We start from the raw sequence: 20,236 nt of genomic DNA, 5'->3' as shown, positions 1-20,236 counted from the left end.
GATCTCTCTATATAGCCGTGGCTGTCCTGGAACTCACTATATAGACCAGGCTAGCCTCGAATTCACAAAGATCCACCTGCCTCTGCTGTAGAACAAATAATAAAAACCCAGAGACAGAAATTGGGGTTCAACCTGAAAACCAGAGAAGCAAAGCAGTCAAGCCACTAAAGAGTCTTACCAAGGTTGGACAACCGCAAACTAAATAGACAGCCTCTCTCACCTCTCATTTTATATTCCCTCTAGTGCTGGGATTAAGGGCATGTGACTCCCTAGGCCTGGGATTATAGGTGTGAGCCACCACCACCGGGATTTGTTCCGGCATTGGTCTTGTGTAGCCCAGGGTGGCCTTGAACTTACAGAGATCCATCTGCTTCCCAAATCCTGAAATTCAAGGTGTGTATGAGCTATGGCCTATGACCTTCCTAGCCACAAGTTCTTTGCTCCAATAGCAATGCCAGGTATGCGTTTCCTTGTTGAGCAGGCCTTAAATTCAATCAGAAATTGGCTGATTATACCTATAAACCTCACACCACTAATGCACCAGTGGGAACATTTTGCCAGCCTGGGCATTGTTGTAACCTATAGGTTTCCCAACTCATTAAGATTGTTAGGTCACCCCAGATTTGTCCTGCAGTTCCCCCATTGTCTTGTCAGGCTTCCAGTCCTTTTTAAGATTTAATATTTAATCCAGAACATTTCTGTGCTTTCAGTAGGATGGCTGATGTGAATAATTTAGGTTGCCATTACTTGAGATTCCCTACCGTAAGTTCTATCACCAGCAGACTAACATCTATGTAACATCGAAGTGCTTTTATGTATGTCCTAAAATATCTGAATTACATTTTCCTTGAAGATGAGTACCTTAATTTTCTCTAAACCTTGATAGGGAGATTTATATTTCTTCTAAATTTGAGAAAAATAATTTAATAATAATGATTATTTAATTATTGAACAAAATAGCTTTTACTTAAAATTTTCATTTAGCCAAACTTTATTAAAGTAGTATTTGTGGCTTTGCTTGACATAAAATATTTCCAATCAAGATGGAAGTTGAGGCTAGATATCAAAAAATAAGATTTAGATGATCCTTCAATGCAGTCCTCAGGGTTTTAGGTTTTATCCTAAGACGGTGGAGAGCCAATAAGGATGAAATGATCTCAAAGCCACTTTCCCCTTAAAATGTACCACAGCTACATCATAGACATTTAGTAGGAAAAAAAACCCATCTGTAATCCCAAGATCAAGCACAATTATAGTGATATATTTATGTATCTCTTTAAAGTTTTCCATGCATATTTAAAAATAATTAAAATCATTCATAAGCATATGGTATATTATTATAAAGTTAATGTATATTCATTATTAAATACAGTAAATTTAAGGAAATGTAGCATTTTACATTTGAGCAATAAAAAACTGTCAGCATAGTCCCCCTCCCTTTTATTTCCCAAGAGAGGGTTTCTCTGTGTATCTCTGGCTGTCCTGGAAGTCACTCTGTAGACCAGGCTTTGAACTCACAGATATCCATCTGCCTCTGCTTTCTGGGTGCAGAAAGGGACTAACGGTATGCGCCACCACCACCCAGCTTATAGGAATAGTTTTAATGACTATGTGCAATTTGTCTGCAATAATTTGGCTTGTTTCCAAAATGAAATGGTTGCCTAAAATTATGTTTATGTTAATATCTATAGACAACAAGAATGGAAAGTCACATACTTGGGAAATCCAAATAAGATGATCAAAAAAATAACTTGAATTGTCTTGAGTCAAATCATATAAAGGTGACAGGTTGAGTGTGGAGAATCTAAATAATTATAGTTTTTATATTTTCTCATGTAAAATAATAAATGGCAAAGTGATTTTTTTCTCAAAAAACAAGAAACATAAAAATCTAGAAATTGCTTTAATGATAATGAAGGAAAAGTGAAATTTTTGTTGAAAAGATTTTAAAATCTTTTATAATGTGCTCTTAGGTTAAATATTACCAAAATATATTTTCTCTGAATTAGTTGTGTTTGTTCTTGTGTCAATAAAAATTTTAATGGGATTGTTATTTTATTTTGACAAAAAATTTACTTTTAAGACTAATCATATAAATCAGGTAGTGGTGGCACACACCTTTAATCCCAGCACTCAGGAATTAGAGGCAGGTGGATCTCTGTGAGTTCAAAGTCAGCCTGATCTACAGAGCAAGTTCCAAGACAGTCAGGGCTACATAGAGAAACCCTGTCTTTAAAAACCAAAGAAAGAAAGAAAGAAAGAAAGGAGTAATTAAACAGAGTGGTGGGAAGATGGCTCGATGAATGGAAGTGTTTGTCGTGTAAGTGTGAGGAGCTGAGTTCAAATTCCCAGAACTCATGAAATGTCTGTAGTCCTAGTGTTCCTATTGGAAGATGGGAGGCAGAGTCAGAACTCCCACAGATCGGTGGGCTGCCCAGCCTGGTGTACAAAGTGGAAAGATAACAAAGGGACAGAATAAGGACAGAGACCTCTATATGTGTGCCACACAACTGTGAGTGTACATTCACACAGAACATACTCACACAGAAGAAAGTGAGAAGATTTGAAGTGTAGACATTCTCCTGCCGGAGTTAAACTTTGCAAGGATATTACTAGAAATATTGTGTAGTTTCTGTTGTTTAGAAACGGAGTGGAGGAAAATAAATTAGGTCACTATTAGTACGTACAAGTAGCCAGCCATGGAGATTTAAACTGATTCCAGGAGATAAGAACGTGGTGTGATATAAAGAGGAGAAATGACAGATTAGTAAGAGAATAAGTAGATCTTACCGAGGTTCATAGAAATGATATGTTAGTTTTGGAAATGTTTATCCAAGGAAGGTGGGATTCTGAGGACATGTTTTGAGTCATCTGCATTAAGGTGACCCTGGAAACTGAAGTGCGTATGGAATCATGAACAATATATAAAGTGAGGCAGGTAAGACCAAACTGTAAGGAAAACACTTTAAAATCTGAGAGAGAAAGTTCATGTTCCAACAGAGCTGAAACAGTAGGAGCTGTAGGGGAGTTCTCAAAGGTTACTTGACACAAATTTCAAGAGGAATCCTGAAGAATTAGAGTTGCTTGCAAATGTAGGTCATTTAAAAAAATCAAGCAAGAAGAGGTCTCTGAAGTATTCATTGGTGTGGTTATTGTGATGTCATTGCAAAATTAAAAAATAAGTTTTAAAGATAAAAAGACTGAAGTAAACATATAGCTAGTTGACAGTGGAGAAAATGCCAGTGAGGAGAGCTGATAAGGAGAGAAACACCTTTATGATTTAGAAGAGTGTGGTCTTCTCTACTTCTGTAATACTTGTGGGTTATGAATTTGTCTTTGGTAACCGTGTGTGGAAATGTTTCGGAAAATACTAAAAATACTTTGTATTAGGTCTAAGCCAGTTCGCCTCTATTCCTTAACTCAGTAACCAGAAATAATACAGATACCTAAGCAGTTATAAAGGGGCATAATGTTTGATTCCTGCTCAGTGTATGACATGGAGTAGAAAGAGGTCATTACTTTTGGCTTCTTCTCTTAAAAAGGAAGGTGTAGTCTGTATCTCCACCAAAGCTTTTAACAAGAGTCTGAGCAAGACAGTTAATTATTTATGTGCTCAAGATTAAATGTATCTCCCAAACACCTTTGTCATCAGAAGTTACTATAAGTCTTGGAGAAAGTACAGCAACTATAATTTTTGACTATGACACCTTTTGCCTTCTGTTCAACTAAAAAATCAAATAGATCTGGTTGTATCTCTGTGAAGAACATAGCACAGATTCCTCAGCTCTGAGCCTTATGCACTGTCCTTCTTCATCTGTCATCACTGGGTTCACAAATATTTTATTCATATCAGTTTCTACTGCCAAATAAAGTTTACCTTCTGTGTGATAAGAGTCAAGCTGAAGGCAGTCTGTGCTCTTATTTTTACCTATGAGATCCATTATTCAACCTATTTAGGTGAGCAGAGTGATGAATTGTAAATTTTTATATGTAATTTAGGCATATTTCAGCTCTCATATGCTTCATATATTTGTCTCCGCTTTGAATTGCATTATTTTTATACTAGAGTTTATTTTAAAACTAGCCAACATTTCATCTATAGTTCTTTAGATATACTGTTTTGAAGGTAGTAAATACTCAGACTAATTTTATTAAATTCGGGAGCTTTCAAACTGACGGCTAAAGAGTCTCCAGTCCATCAGGTTTATTAGTGGTTTTCAGAAGTCTATTGTGAAATCAAGACCAGAAGAAATGAAATGTCTGTATTTGAAGATTCTTCTTCTGTTTATAACATCAGTAGGTTTTACATCTAAAGTACAGAAACATTACAAAGAAGTAGTACGTCTCCAGAATTTCCAAAGATAGTAAATGATCTACATTCCAATGAGTGACATCACGTAGATGAAAAATGGGGATTTCCTTTCCCCATCTATCTTTTTTCCCAAATTTTAATATCATCTTTATTTATTTTTAAAAAGAAAACAAACTTCTTTTTTTTCATTATACATACCAATCCGAGTTCCTATTCCCTCCCCTCCTCCCATTCTCTCCACATACCTTCCCACCCTACCCCCATCCAATTATCAGGGTAAGGCACATTGCTTTGGGGAAGGGCCTTGAACTATATCTAGGCTGAGCAAGGTATCATCCAAAGTGAATAGGTTCTCAAAAAGCCAGTACAAGCAGTAGGGATAAATCCTCGTGCCACTGTCAGTGGCCCCTCAGTCTGCCCCAGCCATGCAACTGTCAACCACGTTCAGAGGGACTAGTTTGGTCCTATGCTTGTTCCTTCCCAGTCCAGCTAGAATTGATGAGCTCCCATTAGCTCAGGTAAACTGTTTCAGTGGGTGTACCCATAGTGGTCTTGACCTTTTTGCTCATATTCTCAATCTTCCCACTCTTCAAATGGACTTTAGGAGCTCAGTCCAGTGCTCCAATGTGGGTCTCTACCTCTGTTTCCATTTTACATATACAAGTCTTATATAAGATATATGTGTTGTAAATACTTAGTTTGTACTATATTTTTTGAAAGCCAGAAGTTTTAATTTTCTTTTGTTTTATTTTTCATTGTTGGGGATCAAACCAATGGCTCACAAATGCTAGGAAAAGTGCTCTCCCATTTAGCTATATCTTAGCCTGCAAATTTAAAATTTTTAATCAATATAAATTATTCTTTCTGTGTTTTGATTTATGACTTTACTTGAAAGACATTTCCTACCCCAAGTTAGCCAGGTGTTATATTTTTTTCTAGTACTGATCAGTGTTACCTTTTAGCTTTATGTTTACTTTTTTGTGAATGGTTTGAGGTAAGATTGAGATTCACTTTTTTCTACTCAAATATTGAGTATATAATTGTAAATGTTTGCAGACATGATGATATTAAATACATTTAAACGTCTACAAAAAAGGCCTGTTAAAAGTTAATCAGTATGATTCAGTGAAGTTATAGGACACACAAATACCCAAAGAACATATCTGAAAAATAAATTTTAAAATATTATTTACAATAGCTATAAAAATAATAAAAATGGCCTGGGAGTGAAGCTCAGTATTAGAACATTTTCCAAGCATGTGCACGGCCCTGGGTTCAATTTCCAAGGACTGCATAAAAATGAATAAACAAGTAACTAAATAAATAATTGCGATACAAAAAAAATAAATTTATAATGTATAGGAGCAAATTCATCCAAGTAGCTGAAAATTGGTACAATGAAAAGAATGAAAGAAAGAGAAGTCCCAAATAAATAGAAAGATATCCAATGTTCATGGAAGACTTAATATTGTTAGTTGCCTATATTCTACAATTTATAGATTCAGTGTAACCTCTATCAAAATTATAATTATATTTTTGACAGAAATAGGAAAAATATAAGGAAACACCTTAAAAACCAATATTCCATTAAGTCAGAAAACCAAAAAGAAATGAATAAATTTCTAGAGTCATCCAAACCACCAAATTTAAATTAAGAAGAAATCAGCAACTTAAATTGACCCATAATAAGTAAAGAGATCAGTAAAGTGATTTAAAAACCCTAATGACTAACAGATGTCCAAACCCAGATGGATACACAGCAGAATTAGATCAGACTTTCAGAAAAGATCTATAACCAAAAAATAATAGAATAATAGGAACAGAAGGTACACTTCAAATTCCTTCTATGAAACTGGTGTTGCCAGGCGGTGGTGTGCACACCTTTAATCCCAGCACTTGGGAGGCAGAGGCAGGTGGATCTCTGTGAGTTCGAGGCCAACCTGGTCTACAAGCTAGTCCCAGGACAGGCTCCAAAGCTACAGAGAAACCTTGTCTTGAAAAACCAATAAATAAATAAATAAATAAATGAAGGAAGAAAGGAAGGAAGGAAGAAAGGAAGAAAGAGAGAAAGAAAGAAAGTTTATACTTTGACCGTTTCCCCCCCAGAAGCTTGTATCACACCTTCAAGGACTTTGAGTTAGTTCTCAGAGCGGGAACTTTCAAGTCATATCCAGCTTGAGTCCTCCAATTCTTGTGTCCAAAATGTGGTGTCTTCAGCATTAGGGATTTACCTTCAGCATCTGGACAGCAACCAACTGCTCTCTATAGCTGTGGTCCATCCCTCCTCCCCAATTAAAGAGCCCTTTCTTACCATTTTCCCCATTTCCACTTTAGTGTGGTGCTCTACTGTTCTCTCTAGAGCCCCTTCTTCCACAGATTCCTGGTTTCTGTGGTTACTCCAGGTTACACATTAAGATCAGAGCTGGGAACCAGCAGTATTTACCTTTCTGGGTCTGGGTAATATTTTCTAGCTCCTTAAATTTACCTTTAAATTCCATGATCACAATTTTTTTCCTTTCCCCACATTCTTGCCAATATTAGTTGTCCCTCATTTTGTTGGTCTCAACAATTTTTACTAGGGTGAGGTGAAATCTCAAAGTAGTTTAGATTTGCATTTCCCTGATTGTGAGCCACCATGTGGTTGCCGGGAGTTGAACTCAGGACCTTTGGAAGAGCAGGCAATGCTCTTAACCTCTGAGCCATCTCTCCAGCACCCCCTCTGAGAGTTTTTTAAATAGAATAATTCACATTTAAATTTTATGCAGGCATACCAAAATGCTTCTGCAAATATCACACCTTTTATCATGCCTGTCTGTTGTAATTGAGATAATTCATTGACTTGGGATTTATCTACAAAATTTCTACTCATAGTATAGAAAAAAATATTCATGTTTATCACATTTTGTTTTCTTCAACAGAAGCTTCATAACCTAATAATACCTAAACGATCACTGACAAATTCAGCCCATTTGTTTGAATTTATTTCATTTCAATTAACTAATGGATTACAGTTTGAAATAATTTTTATTATATACCCAGTAGCGTCAAAGTCTGTATCTTTAAAAATCTGTGCTCCTTCCTAACTCTCCAGTCCTTCAAACTTTTAGGTAGATACTTTTTAAACTCTTAGATTTGATGCTGGGATAAGTGAAATATTTAAGTTTTAAAAGTTGAGGTCTGAAGCTAAATCCAGTATATTTAAGCTCAAAAAAGAGACAACAGATTGTAGCCTCTTGATGAAAGGAGGAGAGATCTGTTAGTATTTTCAAAGATCACAGGGGGAACTCTGGTGTTTTAACATACACTAGGGCGGCCATTGTTAACAGTAATTTTTTTTGGACACACATACACACAGCATATACACACACTGCATAATAAATAACGTTTAAAATGCATCAAACAACTATCGGAGAACTTGAAAATAAAACTGGGTAAAAATTTCTTTCTTCATCTGTGGCTTCATTGTCTTAGCTTCATTTTCCTGTTGTCAGCTGTGGACTAAAAAATACAATACAGAACAAGAAGACATCCAAGAGGTAGAGACTTTTTTTGTTGTTTTCTCAAGACAGGGTTTCTCTGTGTGGCATTGATTGTCCTGGAACTTGCTCTGTAGATGAGGCTGGTCTCAAACTCACAGAGCTCTACCTGTCTCTGTCTCCCAAATGCTGGGATTAAAGGTATATGACACCACTGTCAGGCTTGAGGTGGAGACTTTTAATGCAGAGTATTGTTACATCTGTCCTATTTTATTATTATACTTTTGCTGTTGATCACTTACTTGCCTAATTTACAAATTTAATTTTATAAGTTTGAATATATAGGAAAAGAATTTAGTATGATAAGACATATTTCACTGCACTCATTTTAGAAAATAATTTATTGTTCTGTTTTGTGTGTACAGATGTTTTGCCTGCTCTGTATACTACATGCATGTCTATTGTCTGTGGAGTAGAAAAGGATGTGGAATCCCTTCTATTGGAGTAACAGATGGTTGTGAGCTGCCATGTGGGTGATGGGCTTGAACCCAGGACCTCTGGAATTGCAGCCCACTGTGCTCTTAAGCACTGAGCAGTCTTTCCAACTCCTGTACTTACTGTTCTTGTGTTCTACAGATAATGCATCTTGTACAAATTGAAGGTTTGTGGCAACCTAAGATTTAAGAAAGCCTCTTAGCAACATCTTTACAATAGCTGAGATGATCATTAACATTGGGCTAAATATATGTTGATATATTTACATATTCATGGATTAAAGCCTGGAGAGATTTGTCAATACCAAGAAATGATTTTTCCCCTTTTTTCAAGATAGGATTTCTATGTGTAACTCTGGATATCCTGGAACTAGCTCTTGGAGACCAGGCTGGCCTTGAATTCACAGAGATCTGCCTGTCTCTGACCCCTGAGTGCTGGGATTAAAGGTGTGTGCCACCACCTCCCAACTAAGAAACAAAACTTTAAAAGGCTTTAATTTTTACTGCTTAAAAGAATTAAATAAGTTGAATTTGGGTAAATTTCTAAATACTGTTGGACCAAAATAAATAGAAAAACAGGAAAAAATAAAAATAAATCAAAGGAAATGTAGCTTAACTTTATCAGAATTGTTGTTATATTTTTAACAGGTTATCAGGTGTCCCTATGGGCCCTGGAAAGCATGATTTAAAAATCTCTCTTACTCCACAACTCTTGCCAGGTTGAGAAACACTAATCCACACAGCCCATGTGTCATGGCTGTCCAATACATCCTGTGTGCGCACTGATTTATGCACCAATAAATGTTTCATACATGGTTAGAATTCCAAATGAACTTACGACAATCGGATCACAGATGCATTGGTTCAGCCTGAGAGTACTACAGGATGTCAGTCACAGGAGGCTATGATGAAAATTTCATTACGGAGGATATTAAGATCCGAATGTGACGCTGCTATAATAGATGTGATACTGGATTAGAGAGAAGGAAAGTGAAACTTCCACCCACAGCTACTTGAAATCAAGTTCAAGTACCCAACTCTTCCATTTCAACTTTGATGTTTTAGTGAAGCTACCCCCATGTTATCTTGTATTCTCTGACTTTACTGGAGAATAGGCCAGTATATTGAGACAAAGAGAAATCATAAAATATTGATTTATTTGGAAGTTTTGTACATTTTTCCTCTTATACTAGGATTAGTTAAAGTTGACACCAGCTGAGGCATGGTGTTGAGGATGCACCCAGCGTGATGACTTCTGAGACCATTGGTTCAGTGATGCTCACAGAATCACACCATGGTTTTCTTCTCAATCTTTTCAGTACAGTGCACTTTATTCCCTTGTGGAAGAAAAGAATGGAAATGAAAAGTAATATGGAAGAATATGAATGTTATTTCTAAACACCTTTAACAAAATGAGCTTTGTTAAGGTAATTATCTCATCAAAATGTCTCAAGATATCTTTTAATATTCATAGAAAATTAAATTCATTTTACCTTGGCTAATTTTGATGACTTATATTTTATCTTCTTTCCTCTGCTGTATGCATAACTGCTAAATGAATTATAGTCAAATCCATCACTAGGAACATGAGTGGAATTTATACCTGAAAAATCAAAGTCATGTGCAAAACCCCAGTACTTACATGGAATATTTCAAGTGGGAAAATACTGCTTTTAGCAAGGGCAGAGAGTATAAGAAGAGTTTGGCTTATAGAAGATGAATCATTTTAATAGCATGATTTTGGTAAATATATTTTGTTTAAATATAGGTATATATGTGTATATAACAGATATAAATATATGTATATATAAAATATAAGTATATATACAGAAGATCGTAATGAGGTCTCTAAAAAAGAAGTTTATAAATGTGAAAAATAGCTTACATAGGATTCTATGTAAAATACTTAAAATGAATAGTTTCTGAGTAATAATAAGATTCCTGTTGGAGATGTGTGTGTAGTGGACAGATGTTAGATTACTAAAAATGATGAGGTACAGGAGTCTGGAACAGAACTCAGTAGTAGAGCATTTACCTAGTATGTGCAAGGCCTTGGGTTCAATTTCTGATATCCTCCCCCAAATATATAAATAAAGCAATGCCTCCAAAATAAAACTCAATTTACCCAAACCACAAAACAAAATGACAAATACAGAAAAGGAGAAGATAAGAGGTACCTGGCAGGGAAAGGCAAAAAAATGAATAAAAAAAGATTTTGTTAAACTAAAAATCTCTACAGCAAAGGGAACAGTTAATCCAATGAAGAGACAGCCTACAGAATGGGACAAAATCTCTGCAAGCTATACGACTGACAGAGGTGTAATATCTAGAATATACAAAAAAAAACTAAAAAAAAGAAAAACCTAAACAAGAAATAAAACCTGATCAACATATGGGTTGATGATTTAAGCAAACATTTCTCAAAATATGGCATAAAAATGGCCAAAAAACACGGAAAAACATTCAGTTTTACTAGCCATCGTAGAAATGCAAATACAAACTACCTTGAGACTCCATATTATCTGGTCTGAAGAGAGTCACTAAGCAACAAAATGACAGCATGCTGACCTAGCTGAGGACGAAGTGGGACCTTTGGACACCAATGGTGGGAATGAGTTACTCTAGCCACCAGACATTCCCTATGAAAGTTCCTCAAAAACTCAAGTAAAAATCTTCCACATGACCCCGCTCGAGTAAAACACAAATAGACAAAAATGCAAGGAAAGATTCTTCTGAGGAGGAAAAGAGGCCTGGGAGGAAAAAAGCTTTCTGGAGAGTCTGATAAATTCCTTTGCCTCTTTGTAATTGAGTTTCTACAACAATGCCAACCTCATTAGGATCTTATGAGAACTAAATGAGTTTAGATATGTGCAGAAGTGATAAACTGTCAACTCTTGAAGAATTGAGGTATAAATGGAACCCCAAAAGTCAACAGTTATTGCTATCTGGAAGCCCAATAGCATCCATATCTACGCATCTGTGTTATTGCCTGTCTGTTGACCTACTGTCTCTCTGTCTGTCTATTCATGGAAATCAATGACTGTTTTGGCTAAACCCCACTTAGGAACAAGAGTGTTCTTTAGTGCCAACTTCCCTCTTTATTTTATTCTGTGGCTAAATCCCAAGAATTGCAAAGGAGAAACGGGGCCAAACAAGGCTTTCTATTAAAATAAGAGGTCCAAAGTGATGAATGGAGCCTTGGAGCACGTTTTAATGGGAAATACGCAAGCCAGAAGTCAGCTTAAATACAAACTTATGAATTGGGGGCATGTACTGAATCTCAAGCAAAATATTGGTACTAATTTTGTGAATTAAGATGCATCTTGTTTTAGACAGTCATAATTCTTGTTCCAGAAGGGTTCAAGTTGCTTCTGGATTGGCCCGTACATTGCTGCCTACTAGCCTTGAGTCATTGAGAAAATGCTGACGAGGATGCGCTAGAGGGTAGATCCCTCATTAGAATTCCTCCAAGTTGAACCATTCCATTAATAAATCCCCTTTGGCACTGCTATTCAAAGAATTATAGAAAACCGCTTTAGCTATACTGTACTGCTGTTTTCTTACTTTATCTGTTTTTTTGTGGGTAAGTAGGAAACTGTTAAACTCTCCATGAATTTCAGGAAAACTGTGTCCCCCCCTGCCCGTCAATGATTCTATCAATGAAAACCCCAAAATGCCGGTTTGGAGAAAAACAAACAAACAGACTTTAGGTCTGTGTGATTAGTTTGAAGTTACTGGTTTTCAGATGAGCTAGAGTGGGTCCCAGCAAGAATGTCTTCATTTCTGAGTATTCAGTGATGACTTCAGTAATCTTGGGGTGTGGGAGGCATTTATATCAAACTCAAAGACTTTTAAAAATTAACATTTTGTGGTCCATCTGTAAGTTGTTTTAGTGCCTTGAATGATCATTCAAGCATCAAACATCATTTAGAATGTATCTATTATTGTGTGTGTGTGTGTGTGTGTGTGTGAGAGAGAGAGAGAGAGAGAGAGAGAGAGAGAGAGAGGGGTGCACATGCACACACTGGTGTGTGTGTGAGAGAGAGAGTGTGCACGCATGCATGCATGCGCATGCGTGTGTTCAAGCCTCAGCATACTTTCAGCACACCTAGATAGATAGTCAGGACCATCCTGGCGAGTCAGCTCTCTATTTCCACTCTGTTAAGAAAAGGTCTCTTCTGCTCTGTGTAGTCCACACTATCTGGTCTGAAAGCTTCTAGGTTCTTCTGTCTCTGGTCTCCACATACCTTTTATTATTGCTTTTATTCTTTCTCTCCTCTTAACCTTAGATTTAAGCTCTGTTTAACCACTGTATTTTATGAAATGAAGAAAATAAATGGTTTATGTAAGATTTCCCCTAATGAAGTTCAGCCTTCAATCTCTGATTCTTATTAGGTCACCTCAGTAGAGAACACTGGTGGAGAAGTCAAATTTAATTTCATTTGTTGGTATTAAGCTTGACTCAAGCCTTTAGCTTCCTTTTTATTGTTAATAACCTTAAGATGGCTTGAGTCTCTTGTTTATTCTAAACAATTATGAGCTGCCTCAACCACGTAGCTACAGCATATCAGTTTCTCAGGACTAAAGTTTCAGAGGATCCCTTCCCAAAATCCAGTTGTTAAACCCAAACATTTTCTTAATACATTCTTTCTGGGTAAAGAATAGATAAAAAATTCCACTATCATTTCATACGGAAAACACTGCCATCCCTCCCAGTCCTTAGACTAATACACATAATGACATAAACTTACTTACTTAGAGTGTTGTCCCCTAGAGAGGAAGATCAAGAGTCCTGTCCCTTCTTAACAAGATAAAGTTTTTGAAACAGTGTCTTACTGGCCTTGAATTCATGAGCTCGCGGCCTCTGCCTCTTGAGGGTCCGTATTAGTTTTATTGTGTAATATATGCTTAGTTTGTAGGGGAGCACTCATTCACTAGTTATAAATAAAAATTAGAGGCCAGGCATGGTGGTACATGACTACAATTCTAGCACTTGGGAGTTCGGTTTAGGATGATCAGGAGTTCATGGCCAGCCTTGGCTACACAGCCAACTCAAGGACAACCTGAGCTATGCAAGAAGCTGTCTTAAAACAACAAAGCTTAAAAAGAAAAAGAAAATTAGATCTTCCTCTCTGTGACACATATTCATAGCCTGATAAAACTGGTGACTAGACAGTATATCCTGTTTGCCCTATGCACCCAAACTCAAGCTGTTTGGTTACTCAAAGTAAAATGGTTTATAATTTACCGCCAGTAATAAAGGAAAATTGATGTGGATCAGGAGAAATTTCTGAGTTTGAATATTTTTCTTGCAGTCTCAATTCTGTTGTGATTGGGTTTTGTTGCCATGCTCAGTGATCTCATGGGAGATGTATTTTACAAATATAATTAAGAAATATAATTGAGGAATATGATTTTGAAATTCTTGTCTATCACAGGGGTAAACAAACACAATACTCTGTCTTATGGTTCTTTTTTTTATCATGTCACTTCTTATTAATTATATCTAGAAGCAATTTTATTTTGTGATTAATAATTTTACTAGATATCTGGGTATAAGTTTTTCCTGGGGCTGGTTTGGTGGCTAAGAGCACTCACAGCTCTTCCAGAAGACCTGACTTCGATCCTCAGTATCTACCTATATTGGGTAGATTATAACCACTTCTAACTCTAACTCCAGGGGGTCTGAGATGTGTTTTGGCCTCTCACATGTATCAGATGCTTACAAAGACACATAAAACAAACAGACAAAAAGAAGACATATATATATATACATACATACATAAATACATACGTACATATATGTTGTTGAAATGAAAGAGAGTTGCTTCTTTTTGTTTTTAAGATACAGGATAAGTTCTAGAAATATTTGAAAACTTTGGAAAGACTAGACCTTGAGTATACTCAACTGACCCCAGCCACCATTTTCTTCTTAAATATCACAGTTGCTTGTCTGTTTTTAAGGAGTCATGCTGCATACAGATGATTAGGCAAGATGCCATTTGATACCAACAGTTGTTACTCTTAATAAACACCACTACCACTACCAACAGCGGTGTGCTTGTCACATACTGTCCAAATAACATACTACTTATTCTAATCATAACAACAGCCTCATGGATTTTATTTTTGTTTTCTGTATTTAAGACAAGCAAGCTGAAAGTTAGGTGTTAGAAGACACATGGTCGTTAGCAGAGGTGCAACTACCTCTGTATTTTGTGTTCCCAATCAGTTTTATTCTGCTTTTACTGGAATTCTTAAAGGTAAAAAAGGAAGGATTGCACAATGGTGTGACTGAGGCATTAGTATGAATTCATATAAATGTTTGTAAATGAGGCACTTAGCGACAGTCTGAGCAATCACTTTCCAAACATTGGTAAGGTTGGCAGGAACTTCAGTATGATACTGTGAGAAAGGAAATCACGGTGGTGCCAAACAGAGAGAATACCATCTTTTTAGCATTTAGTCTCTGGAAAGGAGGCTAATTTTGCTGCTCTTTTGCTCTTTCGGTCACTGGGGGAGTAAATACTAGCTGGAGTTTAGAAGTCTGAAAAACAAAAATGGACATTTCAGCCGGTACTCTTGCTGGACGGTAATATGGCCGAAAGACAAATTCTGAGGCACAGCACTTGGGGGCTTCTGCTAAAAGCACCACAAAGTCCTTGTCACTTTTATCTCCTCCTTAAGTGCCTGTGATCTTTTCAGGGGCATAGGACCATGCATGGTCAACACCCAGTGGCTTTGAGCACTGGTGGCAGTGACTGTGAGGGCTGGAGGAGCTGAGGGGAAGAAAGGTCACTTTTCCTGACAACTTATAACTTGATTCCACTTACAGGCCATTTGTTTTCTGAAATAAGTAATGGGTGAGGACATAGGCCAGGTCTACAATTTGTGCTCTTGAGAGATTAAGGCTCCCTGAGATCAAATTACTACAGCAAACAGACAGAGCTACTGGGGGGTGTTTGGGAAGGATACAGGCAGTAGAGGGAGAAGCCAGAGACCTTAGAAAGGAGACAGGAATAGATTTTGATGGAAATTACTTCCCACTCTGCACCTTTGGTGGAACAAAGAGGACAAATAGGCAGGGATGGGAGGGAAACTAGCTTCGCTAGAAGAGCTAGGTTAGGTTGTGGACTGCTGTTAGTGAATGCTTGTAGCAGGTTGGAAGAAGGAGGATATGTTGGCGCTGGTCAGCTTGTCCTCTCAAGGGGGAAGCATGCCAAGTGTCAGGTCTCGCTGGGCTTCCTTCCAGTACATAGCTAGAAAGTTACCCAAGGGGCTAGGTATGTAGCACAAGGATACTGAGAGATGAGGGGGAAAAAAAAACAATGTTTCGGCGAATGGAGTTTGCACAGGGAGCTGTAGTTTCAAGCCTTCGTGGGGAGAGATGAGAAAACTGGGAAAGCTGACTGTTAGAAAACCGGGGAGGCAATGACACAGCACGGAACGGCCTTCTCTACCCCTTCAGCTTTCTTGCTCACTGAAGAGCAGTTTAACTGGGGTGGGGGGGGGGGGCGGGCACAAAGGTATAGGAGCCCACCGGGGCCGTGTATTTACAGAGGATGAAGTGTAACACAGTGAAAACTTCTGCTACTGAAAGATAAATCCCAGCAGCCTACATTTTGCTTAATAACAGCAGGGTAGTATCTTTTATTTCTTTCTGCGAAGCATTAACGAATTCAAATTCCAGCATGGCTGGGCAGACCGAGAGAAACTCTCCTGATTTAATGGCTTTGTAGGCTCTTGACGACATTGTCATCCATTAAAGAAAAAGAATTAATCATTTTTGAAAGAAAATGTCTTGAGCGATAAATGAGAAAGGGTTGAAGTAAGATTAGAGGAAACACGAGGGGAGAATCGCCTGAAATTTTACTAGATTTTTTTTCCTACTGCGACGGAACAGCTTGAATACGAGTTTTTCCTGAAGCTTTACGGAGTCAGTTGTAGAAGAAGAGAATTTTAAACCCTGAAATATTGGTTAATTGCCAAAATACACACTGAAAGTTAAGGCACGTGGCTGGGAGCTAGACAGAGTGCTGGATCCCAGGATGCTTGCTTTAGACTTGCTCCCCAGAAGAAGGCACCAGTCACTTCTTTGCCCTTTGCCCAAGGAGTTAAAGGCTTTCTGTACTTCTAAGAACCGTGCCTGGGAAGGTGAGGGGGTCAAGTAAACAAGGGGTCTGCATTTCAAAAGCCCCAAAGCACCTCCCCAGCATGTACTCCCTCTGACTGGTAAGGCACCGCCCAGGTCCCCCAACAGTTTATTTTCCTGGCTGGCGCTTTGAAATCTTGACTTGGAGAGCTGATAGTCAGAGTTCTAAGCTGCTTTTCTCAGGCTAATCTTAAAAGACGAGTTAAGCCTGCTGGGGAGCGTGGAGACTGGATGAACAGGACCGTGGGGGCAGGGAGAAAGGGAGTGGCCGTGTTCCCGCGGTCTGCTGGGATTCGGTGGATGGAGGATGAAGGAGATGGGGTTGGAGTAGGTGGAGTGGCAGGGCGGTGCACGGTCGCAGTCCGCCGCCACTTGGGTGCGGAATTCGAGCTGGACTTGCGGAGCACCCCTCCCCCTCCGCTTCTCCCTCCCTCTCCTTAAAGCATCATCTAAAGCATCATCAGCGGCGGCGGCGGCGGCAGCGGCGTAGTCGCAGAAAATCGAGATCCTTGGAGCGCCTGGAGGCGAGTGGAGGAGCTGGGGATATGGGGAGTCAGTGGGGGCGGCAGGGCTCGGAGCCCTTGAGAACGCCTGGGAGGGGAGCGGCCTCGGGCGTTTGTAGCGCGTGAGCCGTGAAGAGCCGCGAGGGCGGAGGCGGGGCCCGGCGAGGAGCAGGCTCGCCAAGCTGCTGCCTCCTGCCCTGCCCTGGCTGCCTCCGCCAGGGCCGGCGGCTATGGAGCTGGCGGGTACCAGACCTGGGGCGACAGAGCATCCGCGACCCCTGCGGCCCTTGCCCTGGTTGTTGTTTCTGTCTTTCCGGATGCTGCTAGTGCTGCTGCCAAGCCCAGCGGCCTCCCAGCTACGATACTCAGTGCCGGAGGAGCAGAGCCCGGGCGCGCTCGTGGGCAACGTGGCCAGAGCCTTGGGGCTGGAACTGCGGCGCTTGGGACCCGGCTGCCTGCGCATCAACCATCTGGGTGCGCCCAGCCCGCGCTACCTGGAATTGGACTTGACAAACGGAGCGCTCTTCGTCAACGAGCGCATCGATCGCGAGGCACTGTGCGAGCAGCGGCCTCGTTGCCTGCTTAGCTTGGAAGTGCTGGCGCACAACCCGGTGGCAGTGAGTTCGATCCAGGTGGAGATACTGGACATCAATGATAACTCGCCGCGCTTCCCGCGGCCGGACTACCAGCTTCAGGTAAGCGAGTCTGTGGCACCTGGAGCGCGGTTTCACATTGAGAGCGCACAGGACCCCGACGTTGGCGCCAACTCAGTGCAGACCTACGAGCTCAGCCCCAGCGAACACTTTGAGCTGGACCTTAAACCCCTGCAGGAGAATAGCAAGGTGCTGGAGCTCGTGCTGCGGAAGGGCCTAGACCGCGAGCAGGCTGCCTTGCACCACTTGGTTCTCACTGCGGTGGACGGGGGCATTCCAGCTCGCTCAGGCACGGCTCAGATCTCTGTTCGCGTCCTGGACACTAATGACAATTCTCCTGCCTTTGACCAATCCACTTACCGTGTCCAGCTGCGGGAGGACGCTCCCCCAGGCACCTTGGTAGTAAAGTTGAATGCTTCGGATCCGGATGAGGGTTCTAACGGTGAACTCAGGTACTCCTTGAGCAGCTACACATCTGACCGGGAGAGACAGCTTTTCAGCATAGATGCCGTTACAGGGGAAGTCAGAGTAAGTGGGACTCTGGATTATGAGGAGTCTTCCTCCTACCAGATCTATGTGCAAGCGACTGACCGGGGACCAGTACCCATGGCGGGTCACTGCAAGGTGTTGGTGGACATTCTGGATGTGAATGACAACGCTCCCGAGGTGGTCCTCACAGACTTGTACAGTCCAGTGCCTGAGGATGTTGCTCTTAACACTGTTGTGGCCCTTCTCAGCGTGAATGACCAAGATTCGGGCTCCAACCGGAAAGTGAGCCTGGGTCTGGAGGCTACGCTGCCTTTCCGACTCAATGGCTTTGGAAACTCCTATACACTCGTGGTGAGTGGCCCACTGGATCGGGAGCGGGTAGCTGCCTACAACATCACAGTGACGGCCACTGATGGGGGAACACCACCACTCACCTCTCAAAAGACACTGCAGATTGAGATCTCTGACATCAATGACAATCCGCCGAGCTTTCTGAAGGACTCCTATTCCATCTACGTCCAGGAAAACAATTTGCCGGGTGTGTTGCTTTGCACGGTGCAAGCCACAGACCCAGATCAAAAGGAGAACGCAGAGGTGACTTACTCACTCCTAGACCGGGAGATCCAAGGGCTGCCAGTCACCTCCTACGTCTCCATTAACAGTGCCAGCGGCAGCCTTTATGCTGTCAACTCCTTTGATTACGAGAAATTTCGAGAGTTTTTCGTGACCGTGGAGGCCCAGGACAAGGGGAGGCCACCACTAAGTAGCACTGTGACCGCTAATGTGTATGTGGTGGACGTGAATGACCACGCCCCTCATATTCTATACCCTACCTCAACTAATTCATCAGCAGCCATTGAGATGGTGCCTCGGACTGCCCCTGCTGGCTACCTGGTCACCAAAGTCATAGCCATGGATTCAGACTCTGGGCAGAACGCTTGGCTCTTTTACCATTTAGTCCCAACGTCTGACTCGGACCTCTTTAAAGTAGAACTTCACACGGGAGAAATTAGGATTACCAGAAAGATCGGAGATGAGAGTGGTACCACTTTCAACCTGACTGTGGTGGTTCGTGACAATGGAGAGCCACCTCTATCAGCTACTGTGGCCATTACAGTAGCTGTGGTGGACAGGGTTTCTAAAATGCTCCCGGACACTCAGAGACATATAAAGAGTGCTCGGACATACTCTGAAATCACACTTTATCTCATAATAGCATTAAGCACAGTGTCTTTTATATTCCTCTTGACAATCATTGTTTTGAGCATCATCAAGTGCTACCGCTACACTGCCTATGGCACGGCATGCTGCGGAGGCTTCTGTGGAGTGAGGGAGCGGTGCCCGGCGGAACTGTACAAACAGGCCAATAACAATATCGATGCCAGGATACCACACGGCCTCAAAGTACAGCCTCACTTCATTGAAGTTCGAGGCAATGGCTCCCTCACCAAAACCTACTGCTACAAGGCCTGCCTGACAGCGGGCTCAGGGAGCGATACTTTCATGTTTTACAACACAGGGGCCCAGACAGGGCCAGGACCTGGGGGAGCCCAAGCCTCGGTGACTGATAACAGGCATCTCACGGGTCAAAGTGGGCAGAGGCAGAGTACCGGGAACCTGATTATCCTAAAAAATGAGGCTGTCTCTCAAAATGAGGTGAGATAGTGATCAGGGTGTCTTCCAGAAAGGCCTGCATTTGTTTGTTTGTTTGTTTTCACATGTCCTTTTTCCCAACCCTCTGTGATTGGCATTAGTGACTTATTATCACCGACAAGGTTTATCTGGTAAATTGAATATTAATGGTATCTCTGATCTTATTATAACCTGCTCTTTGCTCTCTAGAAAATAAGCCCTGGAGAATTAGTTTACTTACCATTTCCTAGTGGCACATGTGAAAAATTAGCCATAAAAGTACTTGAGAAGTGCGGATTAGTCTTAGGTGTTTTTGGTTGAAGCACAGCTCTGTAGAAATAGAACATGTCTGGGAATAAGGGTGATCTACCGGGAGGTAATGTGAGGTTTGAAGAGAAATGACCTCTGCTATGTTAGCTACAGGGTAATTGCTTTGGACTTTAAAAAAAATCAAATATATATGCCCTCAGACCTCCAGAGATGTGTAGTTACCTCTGGGAACTGTTGCTGTTTTTAATCTTAGTA

At 40.5% G+C, this 20,236-nt stretch overlaps 1 protein-coding gene across 12 annotated transcripts in view; it reads left to right on the top strand.

Moving 5' to 3' along the window:
* Positions 1-20,236, top strand: part of LOC142847796 (protocadherin alpha-7) — a 207,052-nt gene that overhangs the window by 142,013 nt on the left and 44,803 nt on the right. The window contains exon 1 of one of the 12 annotated variants that reach the window (XM_075968840.1): positions 16,676-19,735. The exons of the other annotated variants lie outside the window; for them this stretch is intronic. Within the exon in view, the coding sequence (XP_075824955.1) occupies positions 17,168-19,735 (2,568 nt within the window). The 5' untranslated portion in view covers positions 16,676-17,167. Of the gene's footprint in view, positions 1-16,675; positions 19,736-20,236 lie in introns of those variants that run through there. 12 annotated transcript variants of the gene reach the window in all.

This window comes from Microtus pennsylvanicus, chromosome 4 (assembly GCF_037038515.1).
Source record: "Microtus pennsylvanicus isolate mMicPen1 chromosome 4, mMicPen1.hap1, whole genome shotgun sequence".
Lineage (NCBI taxonomy): Eukaryota > Metazoa > Chordata > Mammalia > Rodentia > Cricetidae > Microtus > Microtus pennsylvanicus.
Note: the sequence above shows the minus strand (reverse complement) of the source record. Positions and strands in the feature narration are given on the sequence as shown.